Source organism: Dromiciops gliroides, chromosome 2 (genome assembly GCF_019393635.1).
Source record: "Dromiciops gliroides isolate mDroGli1 chromosome 2, mDroGli1.pri, whole genome shotgun sequence".
NCBI classification, from domain to species: Eukaryota; Metazoa; Chordata; class Mammalia; order Microbiotheria; family Microbiotheriidae; genus Dromiciops; species Dromiciops gliroides.
Window position 1 is genome coordinate 99,016,630 of NC_057862.1, and position 23,334 is coordinate 99,039,963.

Below are 23,334 nucleotides of genomic sequence, written 5' to 3' on the forward strand. Positions count from 1 at the left end.
CTGCCTTAACCCGGCACCAGGTAGGAGTGAGTCTGCAAAACTGAAGGTATCACAACTCCCTCCCCCACCCCACCTGAGATCACTCATTCAGAAGGGCAAATAGAATAAAAGTCTTTTAATACCACCACCAGTCACTGCACTGCATTCATTACTCAGAAGGGATTAGCAAAATTAAAATACACTCCTGTATTTTTTCCAAGGAAATCCCAAATGGGGGTAACAAAGAGTCATATATGACCAAACAATGACAAAATACTATCCATATACTTATATGTGTGTATATATACACACAGCATATATGTATGTGTGCATATAAGTGTATATAATACTATATACACATTCTTATATGTATATACACATGTATACACAATACATACACATGTGTGTATATGTACATCAGCATGTATATATAATACTATATATAAAATAGATACATACTCATTTATATATGAATATATATACAATATATATGTGTATGTGTGCATATAAGTATATATAATACTATATACACACTCATATGTATATACACATATACACATACAATATGTACATGTGTATGTATATATAATACTATATATACACACATACTCATTTATATATGAATATACACACAATATGTATACAAGTATGCACCTATGTAATACTATTATATAAAAATACTATCTATATGGACACATGTGTATATATATCTCTATAACCCAGATCTCAGAAACCAGGCTTTGTTTTTAGAACGCGTAGGTCCACGACTAAACCGGATTATAAGCACATTTATTTTTTCTAAGTAGTTTTTTTAAAGCCCAAATACTCAAGTTAATTATAAAGCGGCCTTCCCAAATGATTCAGTTCTCTGCTGACAAACTGGGAATAAAATGATGTTTTCCTGCCACCTAGTGGAAATGAGACCAAAAAGCAATCAGGGTCACAGATTTAGATTTAGAGCTGATTTCCCTTTACAGAGACCCAGAAGTGAGCTGCTGTGTCCCAAGTTACAAAGCTTTGAAGTAGCAGCTCCGGATTTGAACCTAGGTGCTCCCTAGCTTCAAAGCACATATTCTTTGCCCATCTGTACCCATTTTTTTTTGACTGGGAGAAACAAGACTCTTTCTGATTTCCCTTCTTCCAGGGCTTTCCATAATCTTTTTTTCTTTTTCTTCTTTTTGGTGGGACAATGAGGGTTAAGTGACTTGCCCAGGGTCACACAGCTAGTAAATGTCAAGTGTCTGAGGCTGCATTTGAACTCAGGTCCTCCTGAATACAGGGCCGGTGCTTTATCCACTGCGCCACCTAGCTGCCCCCCCTCCCCAATCTCTTCTTGAGAAGCTACTCTTCACCTGGAATCCAGTCAGGGGAGAGGAATGAAGGGCGGAGGGTGGGTGAGGGGATGGGGCTTGCCCCAAAGTCCCCAAGGGAAGAGAAAACTGGTTTCTCATGCTATCTCCGACCTGACCCCCTCCACTGAGAATGCTAGCAAAGTGTGGGAATTCTAGCCAAGTGAACAGACACAAAGTGGGTAGGGCTGTGGGAGCCACAGGGACTTTGGAGTATACCAGGTAAGGCTTCCGATATACCAGGTGATCCCAATCTATACTTTTCTCTACATGCTAAGTAAGATTCTCTCTTAAACACTGGAAAGAACGCTCTGAGAGGATGGGAAGAGAACTAATTTGTAGGTGAGATTGGGCAACAAACAAGCAAATTTTTTTAAACAGTATAATTATTTCATGCAAAATAGATAAAATGTAACAAGATTAATAATTCCATATAACATCCAAAAAATATGAAGAGGGAGCACGGAGGGTGGAACAATAATGGACACAATGAAGGATGAGACAATGTGGAAGTACTAGGGCTTTAAATGAGAAGCAAGCTCCTTTTATTCTACAGTTTGTATGGGACTCAAACTCCCCACTTGATAGAAATCCACAGGAAAACGCCAAGTCAGCATGGGTTTTCAGTTCAATTAGACAACAAACATTTACTAAGTGTCTAGCAGGCAGTGGGTAATGTTTGGTTGACATTCAAGAGAGCAGATAAGCCAGGCCTATACATTTGGGATCACTTCCACAGAGGCAAAAGTTGAATTCACAGGACTTGAGTCAACAGGTAGAATGCCAACAGAAGATCCACAGGAGGGCCCTGAAGGACATTCATGCTCAGGAGGTGAAAGACAGAGGATGAACTAGCACAAGAGACAAAGAAGGAAGAGTTACAGAGAGAGGAGAACTAGGAAAAAACATGTCACAGAATCCCAGGAAGGACAGACTATCCAGGAGCGGGCTGAACAAATTATGGTACATGAATAATGGTCTATTATCACACTGTAAGAAATATAAACACTAGAAACTGGAAGCTTAATATGCAAAAAACTAAGGTCAAGGCAACTAGTCCCATCACTCACTGGCAAATAGAGGGAGAAGTAATGGAAGCAGTTTCAGATTTTATATTCTTGGGCTCAAAGATCACTGCAGGGGCAGCTAGGTGCCATAGTGAATAGAGCTCTGACCCTGAATTCAGGAGGACCTGAGTTCAAATCCAGCCCCAGGCACTTGACACTTACTATCTGTGTGACCCTGGGCAAGTCACTTAACCCCAATTGCCTCACAAAAAAAAAAAAAAGATCACTTCAGATGGTGACTGTAGCTAGGAAATTATAAGATGCTTGCTCCTTGGAAGGTAACCTGTGGCAAATATGGACAGCATCATGAAAAGCAGAGACGTCACACTGCTGACAAAGGTCTGTATAGTCAAAGTTATAGTTCTTCTGATGGATGTATGGTTGTGAGAATTGGACTACAAGGAAAGCGGAGCACTGCAAAATTGATGCTTTCAAACTGTGGTGCTGGAGAAGGCTTCTGAGAGTCTCTTGGACAGCAACAGTTAAGGAAATTAATTCAGGCTATTTACTGGAAGGTCAAATACTGAAGCTGAACTTAGACACTTAGTATACTTAATACATGATGAGAAGACAGGACTCATTGGAAAAGACGGTGATGTTGGGAAAGATTGAAGGCAAAAGGAAAAGGGGATGGCAGAGGATGAGATGGATAGATGGTGTCATAAAGCAATGAACATGAACTTGGACAGACTTTGAGAGACAGAGAAGGATAAAAGAGCCTGATGTGCTATGGTCCATGGGGTCAGGAAGATTTGGACGCAACTGAACAACAACAATGACAACAGGAACTTAAAGAGACATAGCGAAGACTTGTGTGAACTAATATTATTTGTATGAAATTGTATGAGCTAAAGTATTTTAAGGAAAACCAGGAAAAGAACATGCATACTCACTATTATAATGGAAACAAAAAATAAAATTAATATTATCATTATTCTAATTTTGGATCAATCTTATGAGTTAATTGGCACAGGGAACAATCAGTGAAGAAAATTCCTCTACCAATGGTGCTCCACAACTAACAATCTTAGAAAGTTGGCTCTGGCACCGAGAGATCAAGTGCCTTGATCATAGTCACATCCATGAGGTGTCAGAGACTCCAAATCTGAACTCATGTCTTTCTCAAGAGACCAGCTCTCTATCCACTGTGGTATACTGCCTCTGTTTCATCATCCATCTTTCACCTCCTGAGCATGGATGTCCTTCAGGGCTTTTGGCTGGGCTTTCTTCTCTTCTTGTTCTACCTAATTATAATGAAGCAATATCGACCCCAAGGAAGGGATAAGAAATGCATCGCCTTCTTTTCACTAGAGTAGTGTAGACAGAGTGCTGGATTTAGAGTCAAGGACCTGTGTTCAAATCCCAACTCTGCCATTTGTACTCCATGGGTGGCCTTGGGCAGACTATTAACCAATCTGAGATTCAGTTTCCTCATCTCTAAATCTAAGGAGTTTGGCCACATGACATCTAAAGTCCCTTCTAACTCTAAATCTGTGATGATGGGGGGGATGTTCACTACCTGGAAATGATAGTGATCTTGGAGAAAGTAATTGCAGTATGGTGGAATTTAGGCTAAAATAAGGGGTTGATAAATAAATGGGTGGTAAGGAAGCATAAATAAAAGGAGTTTAGAAAGTACAGAAAATTCTTTCTTAGGGCAAATAGTGGGGACAACCCAGGCTTAAAGATGGGTAGAGTGTGAAGGACAACAGGATAAGGAGAGCAAAGAATTCAAAGATGGGGGCAGTGTATAACTGATCTTTCCCACTGTGTTAAGACTTTGAAGAGAGGAAACAGGACAGGAAAGGGGTGATGGATTAAGAGTGTAGAGAGGGATAAGATGGTTGGAAGGCCATAGTGAAAATGAAGAACAGAAGGGGTGAGGCAATGGTAATGATGACAGGATAGAGAGTTAGGATTAGAAAGGGAATTTTCAGAATTTGAGGTTATGGAGGTAGCACTGTAGAGATGATAGTGAGATCCACAATGTGATCCCACCCTGTTCGTGGTTGAGCTGGAGTGAAGATAAAGGTCATAGAAGCTGAGGAAGCTGATGAAGTGAGAAACTCCACCTGGGGTTGCAGAAGACATTAACATGTTTACAAGATAAATGGTCAAAGAATATAAAAAAGCAGCTTTCAGAAGAAATCAAAGCTATCTATGGTCATATGAAAAAATGCTCTAAATCACTATTGATTAGAGAAATGCACATTAAAACAACTCTGAGGTACTATCTCACATCTGTGAAATTGGCTAATATGGCAGAAGAGGAAAATGACAAATGCTGGAGGGGATGTAAGAAAAGAGACACTAATGTACATGGAGCTGTGAACTGATCCAAACATCAAGATGATTTCAGAAAAACCTGGAAAGACTTACATGAACTGATGCAAACTAAAGTGAACAGAATCAGGAAAATATTGTACATAGTAACAGCAACAATGTGTGATGATCAATTGCTATTTTCAACAGTACAAGAATCCAAGGCAATTCTGAAAGATTTATGATGAAAAATGCTATCCACCTACAAAGAAGTGATGGAGTCTGAATGGCGATCAAAGCATACTTTTTTTAAACTTTCTTTTCCTTTTCCTATCCTGTATTTTCTTTCAAAACATGGCTAATATAGAAATGTTTTGCATGATCACACATGTATAATCTATATCTAATGGTTTTCCTTCTTGAGGTGAGGGAGAAGGAGGGAGAGAATTTGGAACTCAACATTTTAAAAGACAAATGTTAAAAATTATTTTACATGTAATTGGGGAAAAAATATATAAAATTTAAAAAAAAACAAAACATCCCTTACCAAAGGTTCCAATTAAGAAGGCAGAAAGACTATAAGCCAGGCATTGAACTCATTGAGAAAGGAAAGCAGACACCAACTAAAATATAGCCAAGATAGGGAGCAAGCCATCAGCTCCTCATTTCTGAGACAACGGAAATGGAGATTCCCTGGTACTTCTGGATCTCTAAGGCTCAGGTCTCTGATGAATCTGCTCAGGGTCTATGGCTACGAGTCCCCTTTGGTACAGGCCCACTTCTGTCTCTGGCTACCTGAGGCTGAGGATGCATGCATGCAATGCATGCAAGTGAGTCAGTCCCCTTTAGAATAGATTAATGACAGAGTCCACTTGGGATCTATAACAGAACCTCATACCAGATCTAGTGCCTACTGGGTGGGAGTGATACTGCTTGGCATTCATTCTGGTTTCTATATGGGAGGACTGACTTCTGCTAACTACTTACACCTGAATACACTTATACCAAAACCACTTACCTGAATACCACTTATACCAATAAAACAATTAATACAATCAACAAGCATTTACTAAGCTCTTACTTTGAGCCTGGTACTGTGCTAGGTAGGAACTGGGTAGACAAATTTTTCATTTTAAATGAAACAATCCTTACTTTTAAGGAGCTCCCATTTCACCATTGGAGACAACACGTATGTATGGACAGCAAGATTAATGTGACGTGTGATGAAACATATCAGCCTGATTGTGTGTCAGAACAAAATTTGGCAACTAATTGGATGTGTGTGTGTGTGTGTGTGTGTGTGAGAGAGAGAGAGAGAGAGAGAGAGAGCGCTGAAGATGGATTCAAGGTCTGAACCCTTGATGACCAGAAAGATGCTGTGCAGTCAAGACTAGGGAAGTTGGAAGGACATATGGATTTCTGGGGAAAGATAATGAGTTCCATTTTAGACATATCCACTTCTTAGGACAGCAGATTTGGAGGATGAAGGAACCTAACTTGGAGGTCATTTAGTCTAACTCCTTCATTTGATTTTGGGTTTTTTTTGTTTGTTTGTTTGTTTTTTGGTCAGGCAATTGGGGTTAAGTGACTTGCCCAGGGTCACACAGCTAGTAAGTGTCAAGTGTCTGAGGCCAGATTTGAACTCAGGTCCTCCTGAATCCAGGGCCAGTGCTCTATCCACTATGCACCTAGCTGCCCCTAACTCCTTCATTTGAGATGCCTATGAGACATTCAGTTGGATATATACAACAAGCAGTAGGTGATGTGGGAAAGGAGCTCAAGAGAGATTAGGGTGGCATGTATAGATGTGGGAGTCCTAGAAATAACTGAAGTCATGGGACCCAGTGAGATCCCCGAGAGAAAGGGTATAGAGACCTAGATCCATTCTTTAGCCTAGAATAAAACAAACCCATTTACCCAAACACTGATATGAAGGAGGATCGATCAGGCCTGGCATCCACGAGGTCATCTTCTAAATCACCTGCTCCCTGCTGCACTGAAGACTTCGACTCATCCGCCATCTCTGTGGATACATAAATGCACAGATAGATAAATATAGATATACAGACACATAAAGATGTACCAAATCAAAACCTCAGTATCATGTTATAAATAATTCACATGTATACAAGTGCTGGGGTTTACAAAGCACTTTTCTTAAAACTACTCTGCAAGGAAGGTAGTTCATTTTTATCCCATTTTACAAATGAAAAACTTGAAAGAGTGGCAGTGACTTGCCTAAGGTCACACAGTAGAAAAACATCAAAACTGGGACTCAAGCCTTCTGACTCTTATCACCATACTAAGCTTCCATTAGTAGTGGGTGTTCACCATCTCTACTCAAGCTCAATTCAGAATCAATAACCAGAAGGATGAGTGGCTTTCTGCCTCTCATTCATCCTGCAGAGTATGTGCCAACTTAATCCTCCACCAATATTACTTTTATCATGTTGCTTTTCTACTCAAGAGCCTTCAATGACTCCCTGTTGTCAAAAGAATCCAGTCCAAACCCTTCTCCTTGACTTTTAGGGCACTTTGTAATCTGGTCCAGAACTGATGTCTAAGCTAAATCCCCATTCCAGTCCAATACACACCATGTTTGCTCCTGACTAACTGTGTATAGCAAAAAAAGTACTGGCATCAGTTAGGAAGGAAGGAAGGAAGGAAGGAAGGAAGGAAGGAAGGAAGGAAGGAAGGAAGGAAGGAAGGAAGGAAGGAAGGAAGGAAGGAAGGAAGGAAGGAAGGAAGGAAGGAAGGAAGGAAGGGACAGACAAAAGGAAAGATGGATTAGACTGGGGAAGGACTTGAGGCAGGGAGACCAAAGAGACTGAAGGACTTAGGTTAGGTTACACACACACACACACACACACACACACACACACACACACACACACACAAAATGTTGTGAAGGCAGAAACAACAAGATTTGATGAACTGGTTTTGTAGAATGAGTAAGAGTCTTATTTATTCATTTATTTATCTATTTATTTATTCATTAATTCATGTTATCTATTCATCTATTTGTTTGTTTGTTTGTTTGGGGTGTGAAATATAAAGCTAAGGGTAGGGTAGGGGGTTGTTATGGGGCTTGAGGAGAGGTTTGATTTGGAGAAGCCATTGTGGAAAGTGGGATAGAGAATCAATCAGGGAGGAATAGAATGTTTGCCTCCCTGAAGTGAGGGCCCAATTTAGATTATGGCTGTGTGACCTTGGGCAAGTCACTAAACCTCTGTTGCTTCAGTTTCCTCTTCTGTAAAATGGAAATGGTAATACACCTACCTACAACAAGGGTTGTGAAGGTAAAATGAAACATCTGTAAAGTGCTTTGCAAACTTTCAAGCACTATATAAATGCTAGCTATCATCACAGGAATTTGGGAGTTCAATGGGTAAAAGTGAGAGGGATTGTGATACAAAAAACAACTTTCTAATTATTAAAGCTATCAACCAATGGCTGTTTCAGGAGGTAATGAGTTTCCTGTCGGGGACAGTGGTTACTTGGAGACTGAATGGTCATATGTTAGGTATACCATGAAGAACATTCTTGAATGGAGTAGATAGAGTAGATCCTTTCCTATCCCAAGATTCAATAATTCTTCGGTGGTCCCTCTTCCACCTTATGCCCAAACCCCTCCAGCCTCTTGAAACAATAAAACAATGCCCACTACAGGGTTGCAGACACTGGTGGAAGCAATAAGGAGTGGATTTTACCCATGCTAGATTGCATTTCTGCTATTTCAAGGACAATTCTGAGAACAGTAAGCCCTTTGGCAGGAAGGCCACATCAGTGCACTTTAAAAACTCCCCCCTCTGTAGATAATGTATTTTTAAAAATACCTCTGCTTATGGGAGGTATTTTGCAAATGACTGTTTATATATGAGACTTTCCAGTGGTTAAACTATTTTCCAGGAGAGAGTGACTGCCCTTCTTAAATTAGAGATGGATGAGTGGAGCAAAGGCTTCAGAGTGGGAGGAAGAAAGCACTAAGAACTAAGCAGCAGGTGTGTTGACTGAGATTAGATCCTAATGCATGAGTCAGGCCTATCAATGAATCAATCAACAAGTATTTATTAAATCATAAGTCTAACATTCTCCTGTCTTACAACCATAAACTCCTATTATCTCTCCCTATACCTTATTCCTCCTAAATTTATTCTTTTTATTAAGGAAAGGTACTAAATAATATTTATTGGGTACTGGTCTTGTAAATTATTTTACCTCTCAATTACTTTATTTTGCATGTTCATTTTAAGAAAAATCAGAAAGTTTTCAAATTAAAGGTAGCATAGGAAAATTCAACTGGCTTTCACTAGTACTATTTTAAATGAAGATTCATTAGGATTTAACTTCTGCTTAAGAATGCAATTTTTCTGCCATAAATTTGGAAGACTAATTAAATTATGAAATCATCAGGAAATGAGAACTTCCCCCTGAACTGTAGCCTTGCTGATATTACCCAGAAAAATAAAAGCCTAAAAGGTCTTATACAAACAACAAAGGGAGATCATAGCTTATTATATAGTGACCAAAGCAGAAAATGCTGTACAGTTCACTATATTTTAAATGTATCTAAATTTATTTTAATTTTCAACTTTTCTTTTATCTGTAATTTTTATAACATGTAACCCTCACAGTGGATAGAATGCCAGGCCTGGAGTAAGGAAAGTATCAAATTAGACACCTACCAGCTGTGTGACCCTGGGCAAGCCATTTAACTTTGATTGCCTCAGTTTCCTCATCTGTAAAATGAGCTGGAGAAGGAAATGGCAAAACCTTCCAGTATTTCTGCTAAGAAAATTCCAAATAGGATCATGAAAAGTTAAGACATGACTTAACAACAAATCCTCTTGCAATCTGTTCCTTCTTGATGCTTTCTTCATTCTCATTATTTTTCATTTATTACTCTTCCTATTTTAGAGGGTACATTGTGTAGATGATTGACTACTGAATTTGAAGTCAGGAAGACCTGAGTTCGAAAGCTGCCCCTGATGCTGACTAGCTATGTGATCTTAGGCAAGTCACTTAACCTTTCTGATTCTGTTTACTCATCTGTAAAAATAGGTAAATTATAGTATAGCATCTGCCTCATAAATTGAGTTGTTCTAAGGATTAAATGAAATAGCATGTAAATACAGCATATTATTGACTATCTGAATGTCCTTTCCTAGTCTTCTCTTGTTTATTTATTGCTTTTAGTCTTACAAGTCTTTGCCATCTCTTCTTTCTTGATGCACTATTTAAAAAACACAATGTCTGGCATATAGTAGGTAGGTGTTTAATAAATGTTTACTGATTGACTGACTTAGTACTCATCTACTCATATGACTTCTATTATCAACCATATATAAAACTATAGCTCTAGCCCTGAATGCCCCAACCCCTCTGAGCCCTGGTTCCACTTTGCAACTGCCTGTTGTGTATCTCTATTCGGATGTCCCATTAGCACCACGAACTAACTTTCTTTCTTCCTTCCTTTCTTTCTCTTTCTCTCCTTCCTTCCTTCCAAAAATATTTTATCCCCCTCTCAATTGCATGTTAAAACAATTTTTAACATTTGGGTTTTTTTTTTAAAGTTCTGAGTTCTAAATTCTATCCCTTCTTCCTTCCCTTCCCTTCGACACTGAACAATTTGATACAGGGTTATATATATGCAATCATGTCCAACATTTCCGTATTATTTTGTACAAGAAGACTTGACTAAATGTGTTCTTTACTGGCATGGTGACCTACAATCCCTATATCCTTCAATACTTTCTCAGACTATTAGCCCTTCTCTGGCTTTACATTCCTTCCTTCCTGATCTTAATACCATGGGTAACTAGTTCACCCTGAAACTGCTGAATCACTTGCCCTCTTGCCCGATGGAGGCTCACTTCCTGCCAAGCCCCAGCCCTGGGGATTATTGTTACTACCATCTTCCATCTCTCCTACTCATGTACTGCTAGAAAGACTGGACCAAGGATGTGCTGCTGGACAAGACACCTAAATTTGATGTTCCTTAAGTCAACAGGTCCCTAACTACAGCAAGGAAATCCTCCTATTCCCCTCTGATTCCATCTCCCACTCCCTAATTCCTTAAGGCTTCTTCACCTACCTTCCACCCACACTCTCTGAGGACTTTCCAGATTACTTTACAAGGAAAACAGAGGGGGGCGGCTAGGTGGCGCAGTGGATAAAGCACCGGCCCTGGATTCAGGAGTACCTGAGTTCAAATCCGGCCTCAGACACTTGACACTTACTAGCTGTGTGACCCTGGGCAAGTCACTTAACCCCCATTGCCCCGCTAATTAATTAATTTTTTAAAAAAAGAAAACAGAGGCCACTCAGTATGAATTTCCTCTTGCCATCACCTCCCACTCCCTTCTTTCCTCCAGTTTCTAATGAGGCAGCTCTTACTAAGGACAGCCCCTCTGCATAGACCAATGATCCCGTTTCCTCCTCTCTTCTTTAGCAGATTGTCCCCTCAGTCATCTTACCTCTCTTTCCAATTTTTAATATTTCCTATCTATTGGGGTCTTTCCCTGCTGTCTTCAAACATGCCCAATTCTCTGCCATCTTCAAAAAAATCCTTCACAAGACCGCTCGATCTCTCCTTCCTTTCTTGGCCAAACTCTTAGGAAAAAAGTGACCTATATTCCTTACCCCAACTTCCTCACCTTCTACCCACTCCTCAACCCTTTGGAACCATGGCCTTTGACCTTGTCATTCAAATAGAATTGCTCTCTCCAAACTTAACCATCTCTTAAATGCTAAATCTAATAGTCTTTTTCTCAGGGTCCTTCCTTCTGGATCCTTCTGTTGAATTTGACACTGCTGACCACCTCTCCTTTTCCTGGTTTTCTTTTAATGTCTTACTGCTCTTTGGTCTTTTCTGATAGTTCATCATAAGCACCGATCAACTATGGGTATGCCCCTAGGCTAGGCAGCTAGGTGGTGCAGTGGATTAGGAAGACCTGAGTTCAAAGCTGTTCTCAGATGCAAACTAGCTGTGTGACTGTGGGCAAGTCATTTGATCTGTCTGCCTCAGTTTCCTCAAATATAAAATGGGGATATGGGGATACCTACCTCCCAGGGTTGTTGTGGGGTTAAAATGAGGTATCTGTTGTAAGGAATTAATTGTGATTTGGGGTTTCTGTGACCCCATCTTTGCTTCATTATGGTCAGACTGAAAAGATACAATTTTTAAAAGCCTAAGAGAAGATGGGTGTGTACTTGAAGAGATTATAGAACAAACAACACAAAGAACATTTATTGAGTCAAAGTATCAAACTAAGTACCTTCCCACCTAAGAGTTCCCCCACACCTATATGGGCCTGGCCAAATTATAATGGGGACAGCCCAGGGGGTATGTTAAACCAATTGGAGACTCAGCCTGGCTATAGAACAACCCTTCCTGTGAGAAAGACAGGAAGGGGGAGAGAGAACTCAGAGAGGAAGGAAGGGGGAGAGAGAGAGAGGAGCTGGTGGTGTTTTGATCTTCTAATCTAACCAGGAGATGCTGCAAAGCTGATTCTCCTTAGAACTACGGATTCCAGGTGGTAGTGAGTTTGTGTTGTTGAAGCAAGGTTGGCTCGTTGGGCTAGCTGAGCTGGAAACAAGTTTAGAGTTTGAGTTAGTTTTTGCCAGACCCAAGGTGTTCTGAGTAGCTGAGGAAGTAGTGCTTATTCCAGGTACCTGGGGGCCTTTTTACCCTAGAGATTTAGATTCTAACCATATGTGAAGTGGGTTATATTTTTCCCTTTCTTTATCCCCTTTCTCATTGTCCCTGACTTTATTAACTCCACTTGTGTTATAAATTGTGTTCCCATTAATAAAACCGGATTTGTTTGTGAAAAAGATGCTGTTAATCTCCTTTCTTATCAGTTTGGGAGACATAACTGAAAAAGAGGCACTTTAGAGAAGAGGAAACTCTGGACCTAGAGGTCTCTCATTATTTTCTAAACCCTGTAACGATTGGAATGACGCCACCTGCTGGATACTTACTGTAGAAGAGTTCTTGGCAGGAGGAAGTGACGCAGACTAGTGGGAGGAGGAAGGAAGAGACTGGCGCTGACTCTGGGGCTCTTTCCTGGGGACGCTGGCGGAGAAGGGAGCTAGAAATGTGCTCTCCCTTTAATAGATAGGAATCTAGGCCTTTCTCTCTCTTTACCAAATTCTTATTCTCCTTAATAAATGCTTAAAAGTCTAACTCTTGCTAAAGCTTATAATTTATTGGCGACCACTCATTAGATATTTTAGACAGACTAGCTAGAATTTTAGCCCTTAACAGATGGCTGACCACGAAGAGGAAAGCTAAACCTCAGTCTTCTTCTGATCTTCTGGTTGGGTAAGAAATTTCCCCTCCCTCTCCCTTTAACTGCTAAGTACTGGCGTACTGGCTGTGTTTTCCCTTTAAATTTTTTCGAATGGACCTTTTAAACTCCCTAATTACCCTATTTTTGATTTTAGTCTGTTTAACCAGACAAATGGGAGATAAGATCATGTTAATGCTTTGTTTTTGTGGATTTTCTATTTTTCTTTTTATTTTTGTTAAAAGAGCCAGCAACTTACTCACACAAGGAAATATCTCTCCCTCTCCCAACCATGCTTTTTCAGAGAAACCTGAAGAGATTCCTGCAGCTTTTCCCAATTCTAACAGTAATTGTTGCTCTAATTTTGCATGCCTGGAGGCAATGACCCACCCTCTAGAAGCTTTTAATCCCCTAGCACCTGGAGGCAAAGTGGGGGAAGAGGAATCCAGGCCTGAGTTCAAAATCAAGTCTGATTCAAATTGCTCTGGTCCCTCCCCTCCTCTCCAGACCCCACCCTCTACTCCTCCTATGGCCAAGCCCATAGCTTCCCCTGCCTGGGAAGTCCAGAGATCTGGTGCGCATGCTCAACTTTCTCTAACTACATTTGCAGCCTCAGGCTCAGCCCTTCCCCGGCCTGGCTGTGCTTTTGAGACAATCTTAGAAAACTCTTTAAATTCCAGATATGCTCGTTTTGTTCATAATTTTGCTAACCTGCTTTTGTCTTTCATTAGTAATCTTATAAAGCATTTGTATGGTGAAAAGACTGACAGACAATATAGAGGGGTTAAAGAAGAAAAACTTAAGCTGAATAAGAATGACAATCATCAACATAGTTCAAGACTCTGCTTCTTTTGGCATGGAAGGGTATATATTTTACAGAAATGTAGAAGTAAGCAGCAAGGTATTGATATGAGTATTGGGGATTTTAGATATCGGAATCAAAAGTGTTCTGAATTCACTCAGAGTAATTGTATCAGTTCAGAGGTTACATAGGATTTCTATGCTATTACATCTACATTTTGAAATTAATGGTAATGGGTTTATTTTCATAGAGATTTTCATGCTTTTGAGATTGTGTCTTATACTTAGTTTTTAAAACAAGGAGAATATTTGTAAAAGCTTTTTATAGTCATGTGATCAAGTTTATATTTTATAATACTCTTATTAATATTAAGTTCACATTCATTTAGTCCTAGTTTGAATTTCATTGTTTTTTATTGTTCCATGTGTATTTTCTTCTATTCGTTTATCTATCTAATTTTGAAAAATTGCAAGATGGTTTTGATTTCATAATACAATGTTAATTCTAGGAGTATTGTGCTCCCATATTCTGAGTTGTTTGTTTTTGTTTTTCTCAACTGATTATTTGATCAAACTCTTTAAAGCATTTCCTTGGCAAATTGGTTGCCATGGCAAGTGTAAATTGATTCTAGAAGTATTATTTTTGATAAGCACATTCAAAAAAAAAAAAAAAAGAGGGGAACATTTGTAAAAGTTTTCTTTTTTCAAAAAAAAGTTTTCTTTGAGATTCTGTTGTGCTTTAACTTGTATTTAAATATGTTCAGATTTTTCAAAAAAGTAATTGTATACTAAGTTAAAAAAAGGGGTATTATTTGAAATTGTTGCATAATTATATATTGTGTTCTGAGTCAAGATGTATTCACATTTTTTGCAATCATTTATTATCCTCAATTTTTAAATCCATATGAGACTTGGATTATGGGAACTTATCATTTAAGACACTAATTACCTTTATTCTGAGTTATCAGATGCCAGTTGGCCAAGGTGCCATCCAATCACAAGAGGAATACATGCAAGAGCAGACACTGAACTGTCACATGAGGGGAGACATGCATGAAGTCAAGGTATGGCCGAGAGAACGGCTTTTGACAAATGTTGAGGTTGGATTCTCTTGGTTTAATATTTTATTTTATTTTTCCCCACAATATTGTACAGATGGCTGGAAGTATTCATCCCACCCATCTCACTTCTACACCTGGCTTCTATGCTCCCTCCTATATGCCTGATGCCATGGACATCTGAATCCCATGGATCTGATTAAGTCTGACTCAGTTTCCTCCAATATGTTCGGTGGCATGGACGTATATTCCATCCACCTATTTTAAGCCTGGCATACTGTATGGGCAGTACATATTGCTCAAGTGTGGGAATGCTCATATCCCATCATTTCTCTGTTCTTTTATGGTAACCCCCATAATTATCTCAGGTGTCATGATAAATACAGTGTTGAATTTGGCCTTGACACCTGTTACCAATTATATTAGATTTTTTAATTTCTCATAATGGCATGAGGATAATTAGGCAGATGATGCAAAAAGTGATGAAACAAAGATAAAAAATTATTTTTAATAATTAATATCGCAGCAATTGTCTTCTCAATTACCCTCCATAAGGGGGGGACTATAGTAATATTATAATTTTAAAGAATGTTTTAATTTTTGTTTTATTATATGTTTCATGTGTAACAACTAAGATTCTGTATTCCCTTAGACATGTTTTTGAGAACTTTCATTGTTTGATTTGATTATTGATAAAGCTATTTTAAAGTTGTGTTAAGCTCAATTTTGTAGGAAATTTTCCTGGCTGATTACCAGCATCCACACATCAACCCCTGAAGAGACTTCCATTCTACGACTACACCTAGAGGACATCTGAGAAAAGACTTTCAGAGACTTTAAATGAACAGTTTTGATTTGTTGTTTTTGTTGTTTTTTTTCTCTTTCTGTTATAATATACACCATCTGTAACATGTATTCTCTGCAGAGGCCCTCCCTTTGCAAGACTAATGTCAAAGCGTCGGTTCATGAGGACAAAAAAAATCGCCCCTCTGGACAAAACTTTCCTCTCTTCCTTTTCTATATTGTTGTTCACATATTATTAGTTAGCAATAGTTATTATATTGTTTTTACTGTTCCGTCAAGGAAACATTTTGTTTCTTGAGGAACAACAGGGGGGACTGTAACGATTGGAATGACGCCACCTGCTGGATACTTACTGTAGAAGAGTTCTTGGCAGGAGGAAGTGACGCAGACTAGTGGGAGGAGGAAGGAAGAGACTGGCGCTGACTCTGGGGCTCTTTCCTGGGGACGCTGGCGGAGAAGGGAGCTAGAAATGTGCTCTCCCTTTAATAGATAGGAATCTAGGCCTTTCTCTCTCTTTACCAAATTCTTATTCTCCTTAATAAATGCTTAAAAGTCTAACTCTTGCTAAAGCTTATAATTTATTGGCGACCACTCATTAGATATTTTAGACAGACTAGCTAGAATTTTAGCCCTTAACAACCCCAATATTATGGTGAGCCACCCAATTAACTCTCCCCATACTAAATTTGGCCCTAAGACTGTAAAGCATTTAGCACAGTGTCTGGAGAATAGTGGGTACTTAATAGGGGGAAGGGAATAAGCATTTATATAGTGCCCACTAATAAATGCTCCTTCTTTCTACATTTTCTCTCAGTGACCTCTTTAGCCCCTATGGGTTTAATTATCATCTCTACACAGGTGACTCCCAGATCTATATTGCTAGTTCCTGTATCTCTTCTGAGCTACAATGTCACATTACCAGTTGTCTACTGGACATTTCAAACTATATATCCTAGAGAAATCTCAAACTCAACACATACTAAAGAGAATTCATTATTTTTCCTTTCCCTACACCCCTCCACCACCAAGGTACCCCTATAACAAATTTCCTTATTTCTGACAAGGACATCACCATTCTTCCAGTCTCCCAAATCCACAACTTTGGCATGATCCTTGACTCCTCACTTCTCATACCCAAATCAGTTACCAAATCTTGGCATCTCTTACACCTGACCCTTCTTTTTAATTCAATGGACTCTGAATCACTCTCCAGCTCAGCAAATTACATTGGCTCCCTCTTGCTTCTAATAGCTAACATAAACCACTGTGTTCCTTCTTTAAAAGCCAATCTGGCCCCAACCTATCTTCCTGGCTTCATTAATAGCTAGCCTTTATATAATGCTTTAAGGTTTATAAAGGACTTTACAAAGATTATCCCATCTGATCTACATAATAACCCTAGGAGGGAGGTGATATTTATCCTTTTTAACAGATGAGGGGACTGAGGTGAACAGAGGTTAAGTGACTAGCCCAGGGTCACATAGCTAGTAAGTGTCTGAGGCTGGATTTGCACTTAGGTTTTCCTGATTCCAGGTCCAGCATTCTATCCACAACCATATAGTAAGGTCACATTATAACTCCATGGACCAAGCAAACTCCCAAAAGACTCATAGTGGAAAATGTTCGCTTCATACAGAAAAAGAACTATGGAGTCTGAATGCAGATTGAAGCACACTATTTTCACTTTTGTTATTGTTTTTGTGTTGTTTATTCTTTCTTGCATTCTTTTTCCTTTTGTTCTGATTCTTTTACAACATGATTAATGTGGATTAACATGATTAATATGTTTAACATGATTGTAATGTATACCCTATATCAGATTGCTTGCTGGCTTCAGGAGAGTGAAGGGAAAGAAGGGTAGAAGAAAAATTTGGGACTCAAAAAAATATCCTTACATGTAATTGGAAAAAAAATTTAAATCAAATCAAAATAATTTTTAAAAAAGTACTAGAAGGACTTTAAAAAATAAAATAAAACACACCTCTCATCTTCTTGCATTTGCACTAGCAATTTCCCCATGCCTGGAGTGAGTTCCCTCCTTACCAATCAATACCCCTCAGAATCCCTCAAACTTTTCAAGACTGAGGTCAAGCACTACCATCAACATCAAACTTTTAATGATCTCTCAACTACTAATACCCTCCTTCCCTACCTTGTATTTATTCTACATATAATTATATATGTATATGTCATATCTCCTGAGAGAATATAAACTCCTTGAGAGCAGGCAGTGTTTTGTTTTTATCTTTGTATTTCCAGACCTTAGGACAGTGCCTGGAATATCATATGTATTTAATAAGTGTTTGTTATTGGTTTTAATCTATAAAATAATGGGGCTGAACTAGATAACCTCTAAGATTCCTTCCAGAACTAATACTATGTGAACTGCTTTGTCACAGCATGGAGGTCAGTCAACGTTTAACCCTAAGTATCCCATGAAAGCAAAGGTGAGTTCAGAAGGGACCTTTAGACAATATTTTTAGTCAATATTTTAGGAATGGGGGTAGCTGAGAGTCTGTAACATTGCTTTAAAGCTGGATGGTGCTAGTAAATATTGAACATCTGGCTCTCCAGAAAAACAAACAAACAGAAAAACACAATGTAGCTGCCTGAGGGCAGGGACTATCCTTTGCATCTTTTTTGTACATCTAGTGCTTAGCACAGTGCCTGACACATAGTGGGCACTTAATAGATGTTTAATGAACTAAACTGACTCAAATGACATACTTTTAGGTTTAATCTATGTTATGAACATTTTCTCCATCACTTTCTTAAGTCGACAATCAATGAAACAATAAATCAAGCCCTCATCTGTAATCTTTGCAGATTTCTGAGGTGTAAATGCTCATAAAGGCAGCTAAGTGGCACAACGGATAGAGCTTCAGGCCAGGAGTCAGGGAAGACCTGAGTCAAAATGTAATTTCAGACACTTACTAGCTGTATGACCCTGGGCAAGTCACTTAATTCTGCTTGCCTCAGTTTCTTCATCTTTAAATTGAGCTGGAGAAGGAAATAGCAAACCACTCCCGTATAACCCTAAATGGGGTCACAAAGAGTCAGGTATTACTAAAATGACTGAACAACAATAACAACACATGCTTGCACTGAAAATTTAACAATCAGCTCTTGTAGGCCCTCCAGCACACTGTTGCTATAAAGTCACATTTTTTTATACTTGAACATGCAAAGGATCTATGATTCTGCCATAGCAGGGGACTCCAAAAATCCCAACCATTCTATAACTCAGTTGCTAATTTGGGGAATTACTTTAGGCACACAGAGATTAAATGACTTGTTTAAGGTCACAAAAACGAGTAGTATATATCAGAGGTAGCTTTGAATTCAGGCCCTCTTGACACCAACCCCGGCATTATCACTATGCCATAATACCAGATGCCTTTATGTTTTGAAGATTGGAGTAATTACCAGCGAATAGCTTTTAAATCACTTTTGGGGCCAAAGTTAATTAATATTCAAAGTGAATTATTAGGTTGCAGTAGTAAAAAAAAAAACAACAACACTTGGAAGGAAAACTATGGAAAATCTGGACAGCATTCTAAAAAAGCAGAGATATCACCTTACTGACAAAGGTCTGTATAGTCAAAGCTATGGTTTTTCCAGGAGCAATGTATGGCTGGGAGAGCTGGACTATAAGGAAAGCTTAGTGTAGCTGAATTGATGCTTTCAAATCATGGTGATTGAAAAGACTTCTGAGAGTCCCCCGGACAGCAAGGAAATCAAATCATTCAATATTTATTTATTTATTTGTTTGTTTGTTTTTTTAATGGGGCAATGAGGGTTAAGTGACTTGCCCAGGGTCACACAGCTAGTAAGTGTCAAGTGTCTGAAGTCACATTTGAACTCAGGTCCTCCTGAATCCAAGGTCAGTGCTTTATCCACTGCGCCAACTAGATGTCCCCATTCAATACTTAAAAGAAATTAATTCAGGCCATTCATTGGAAGGACAGACACTGAAGCTGAGGCTTAAATACTTTGGCCACATAATGAAAAGTGGTATTCATTGTTAAAAACCCAGATGTTAGGGGAGATTGAAGGCAAAAAGAAAAGGGGATGGCAGAGGATGAGATGGCTAGATAATGTCAGGCAAGCAACAAACATGAACTTGAGAGACTTTGGGAGATAGTGTAGGATAGAAGGGCCAGTCCATGGGGTCATCAATAGTTAGACACGACTGAACAAATGAACAGCAAAAATAAAAACCACTATTAAAATATATCAATTTAAATGGGGAAGGAGAAGAGATAACTCAGTGCTTTGGGTTAATGTTTGTCAATGTCCTAGTTATTGGCATCATATCCAGTCTTCAGCTTCACAGTAGCAGGGTTTGGAAAGTATGTTACAGAAGTATTATTATTACTCTTATTGTCTCCAGCCATTATTTCCACCATGTTCAAAATTGCTGGGGTAGAAATTCCCCTCCACTGCTACAGATACACAACTCAGCTGTAAATCTTTTTTTTTCCCATTTTCTATTTTTCTACAAGCATATATTGACCACACACAGTGTTCTTGAACCAAATACTATAGAGGCAGATAAGTATGTCAAGGAAAGTAACAAGACTCAGGTATCTGAGGAGCTAATCATGGATGTAAAAATAGACACAGGATATCCAGGAATGTAGCAGGTGGTAACAATGGCTTGTCCGTGTGCCCAGAGCAGTTGGTCAAGACTCCTTGCATCAAGCAGATTCATGCAAAACAAATGTATTCAGTTGTGATAAAAATGAAGTCCGTGTATCCAAGTACTCCAAGTAGACATGGTTACTATGGGAAAATGATGCATTTTCCAAAATGCTAGGGAATCAAGGGGGCATGTGAGAAAGGTACCATATAGCAACTTTTTTGAGGAAAAGGTGTAGTGGAAGGTTGGAGAGAAAGAGAAGGCAGGCTGTATAGAAGAGGGAAGAAAGTCCTATGTACACAGCCATGGGAGTGGCACACAGGAGCAGTGTTGACATGAGTAGCTGGTCCAGCATCTGAGACTTCTTGAACTAAAGTAGGATCGGCAAAAGATGCAGCTGGTAGAATGGACAAGCAGGGGAGACAGACAGAAATAGAATGATAGTCCAAAAGAAAGCAGGAAGCAGACTGGAATGTTTAGTTAAGAGAGGATACTGACGTGGCCTTCACTGAAGCAGCATTAATAGAGCGGCTAGTTTCTGGTGCATCTCTCTCATATAGCAGACAGACACCCTGGGTCCCAAACTAGACCCAAGTATGCACTAGTACAGAACTAGGATCCAGGGTTCTTTCTTCCACTCTGTTGGTCCTTTTGAAAGGATGACTCAAAACCTTCCCTTTTATTAACCTACGTGTGTGTGGTTGGTAGTGTTGGGGGAGGTGTCCCAGTTAATGTCCTTTTTGTTCCCACATGATATTCCAGTTTTTTATTTAATTTCTTTTATACATAGAATAATTATGTGATATTTCATTTATTTCTCCTTAGAATTTGAAGGTCTTTGGGGTTTTCTGTTTCCTTTTTGCTTTGTCCACTGCAAGGTTTGTTTTTCTGATTGTGTAGTTTTGACATTTTACTATAATAATTTTTGGTCATTTAAACCCAACAATCAAAGTAACCAATTAATAAACATTTATTAAGCATCTACTGTATGTCTGTCATTGGGCTAAGCATTGGGGATACAAAAAGAAGCATAAGACAGACCCTGCCCTCAAGAAGTTTACAATCTAATAGACTGTCCCATGAAAAAAATCTGCTGGTTCAGCTCACTGCTCAAACAGTTGAGCAAATCTGTTTTCTCCCGACAACCATGATACTCCAGTGTGCAAAAGAAGTACTTTATGAGTACCTCCCACTTCATCACAAAAAATATTAAAAGGATATGTATTCAAGGGACAAGATTTAATAAAAGCAATCCCTTTTACTGCTTCATCAGAGAAACTCTTAAGTGAAGCTGGCTTTTTTATTTTTAAACTGCCTGTAAGGACTATGATGACAAATAGTCCAGTCTGGTGCCACTGACATGATTTGTACTAAGGAGCCAATGGGTTGACCCACCAATTACTTCAGCGCCATCAGTATCAACACATTTGTTCTGGGCTAAACAAGGCGATTCAAAAAAGTTATTCAATACTGTGAATACTTGAGCACCACTTGTATTTGTGGCCAAGCATTCCCCTAAAGAAAATAAACAAAACGACCTTCCACCATTAGCTGGATCTGATGCCAGATAAATCACAGTCGTGTCTGATGATTTGTCCATTTGTAAAGCAAAAGTAGAATTCTATAGATGAGAAATATTAATTCAGTTTTTATGTTTGTAGCTAAATCTTTAATTCACAGGTCATGTAAGTCTGCACAATCATGAGAGAATGAGAATTTTAAAAAATTAAGATGAATAATGTCCTGGAATTATTATGAAAATAGTTTTTGACCTCGTGGACCCCTCTGAAAGGATCTGCTAGGGATTTTCAGTCCACACTTTGAGACCTGCTACTCTGGAATATTGAGGACATTGCCAATGATCACACATTTATTACATGTCACACCCCTAAGCTGCCTCTCTGTTGTGGAATGAGCAGTTACAGTATTCTCACACATCACCATTAAGGAACTACTAACCTCAGGGTAAGAAAAGACTAATCACAACTCCTTTGGGACTTAACTTGCTACTGTGCAAAGTTTATAAACCTGATGCCAGAATTATAAGACATTTCACCACACCCAGGTGGAACCAGGGCAAGGCATTCCTGGGCAAGTTTTAAAAATAAACTGTTAATACACACAGGCCTTATAGCACCGATAAACATTTACATGCCATGGGCAGCAGAATATTCATGCTGTATTAAAACAAATGAGTTTATAAAATATTACAAAGTATCCCTGAAACGCCATGGCCTGGACAACTGCTTATCTTGCCTATTCCTATCTTAGAACCTGACAAAGGAAATTAAACTGGTGAACTTCCAAGAAACTCTAAAATGAATGGACCTTGCTCCCTATAAGTCATCAACTACATTTTGTGGGCCTATTTCCTCTGTACTCTATCCCCATGAGAACTTTAGTCTAGGGATGTCACCAAAATTCTGGCCTACAAAAGATCTTGAAGATCATCACTCCCTTACTGAGACCCAGAGAAATGAAATGATTTGCCCAAGGCCATAGAAGTTAAGTGACAGGGGTGGGATCTGAACCCAGATCTTCCGACCCCAAATCCAGTGGCCATCCCATACCACCAAATAGTCCCCAAAGGGGACATTTAATGGTGCTTATTAAAAACTGTTTTTAAATGTTTAGTAGGAGCAGATAGGTGGTACAGTGAATATAGCACTGGCCCTGGATTTGGGAGGACCTGAGTTCAAATCCAGCCACAAACACTTGACACTCACTAGCTGTGTAACCCTGGGCAAGTCACTTAACCCTCACTGTCCTGCCAACCCCCCCCCCCCAAAAAAAAACCCTAAAATGTTTTAGTGATTTGAATGACACATTGTGTATAAAGGTACCATAGGGTGGGGAAAAAAGAATGACTTTTTTTTAATGAACTATTTTTTAAATGGGATCACAGGATCATAAATCACCAATTTCATGGGACCTTAGAGGCCAGCTGGTCCAACCGTTTCATTTTTTTTTTTTTGGTGAGGCAATTGGGGTTAAGTGATTTGCCCAGGGTCACACAGCTAGTAAGTGTGTCAAGTGTCTGAGGCCGGATTTGAACTCAGGTCCTCCTGAATCCAGGGCCGG

General features: G+C 39.1%; 1 protein-coding gene across 1 annotated transcript in view; it reads right to left on the bottom strand.

Moving 5' to 3' along the window:
• Positions 1–23,334, bottom strand: part of CASP7 (caspase 7) — a 64,598-nt gene that overhangs the window by 35,506 nt on the left and 5,758 nt on the right. Inside the window, exon 2 of the mRNA XM_043981103.1 lies at positions 6,575–6,680. Coding sequence (XP_043837038.1) covers positions 6,575–6,678 — 104 coding nt within the window. The 5' untranslated portion in view covers positions 6,679–6,680. The remainder of the gene's footprint in view (positions 1–6,574; positions 6,681–23,334) is intronic.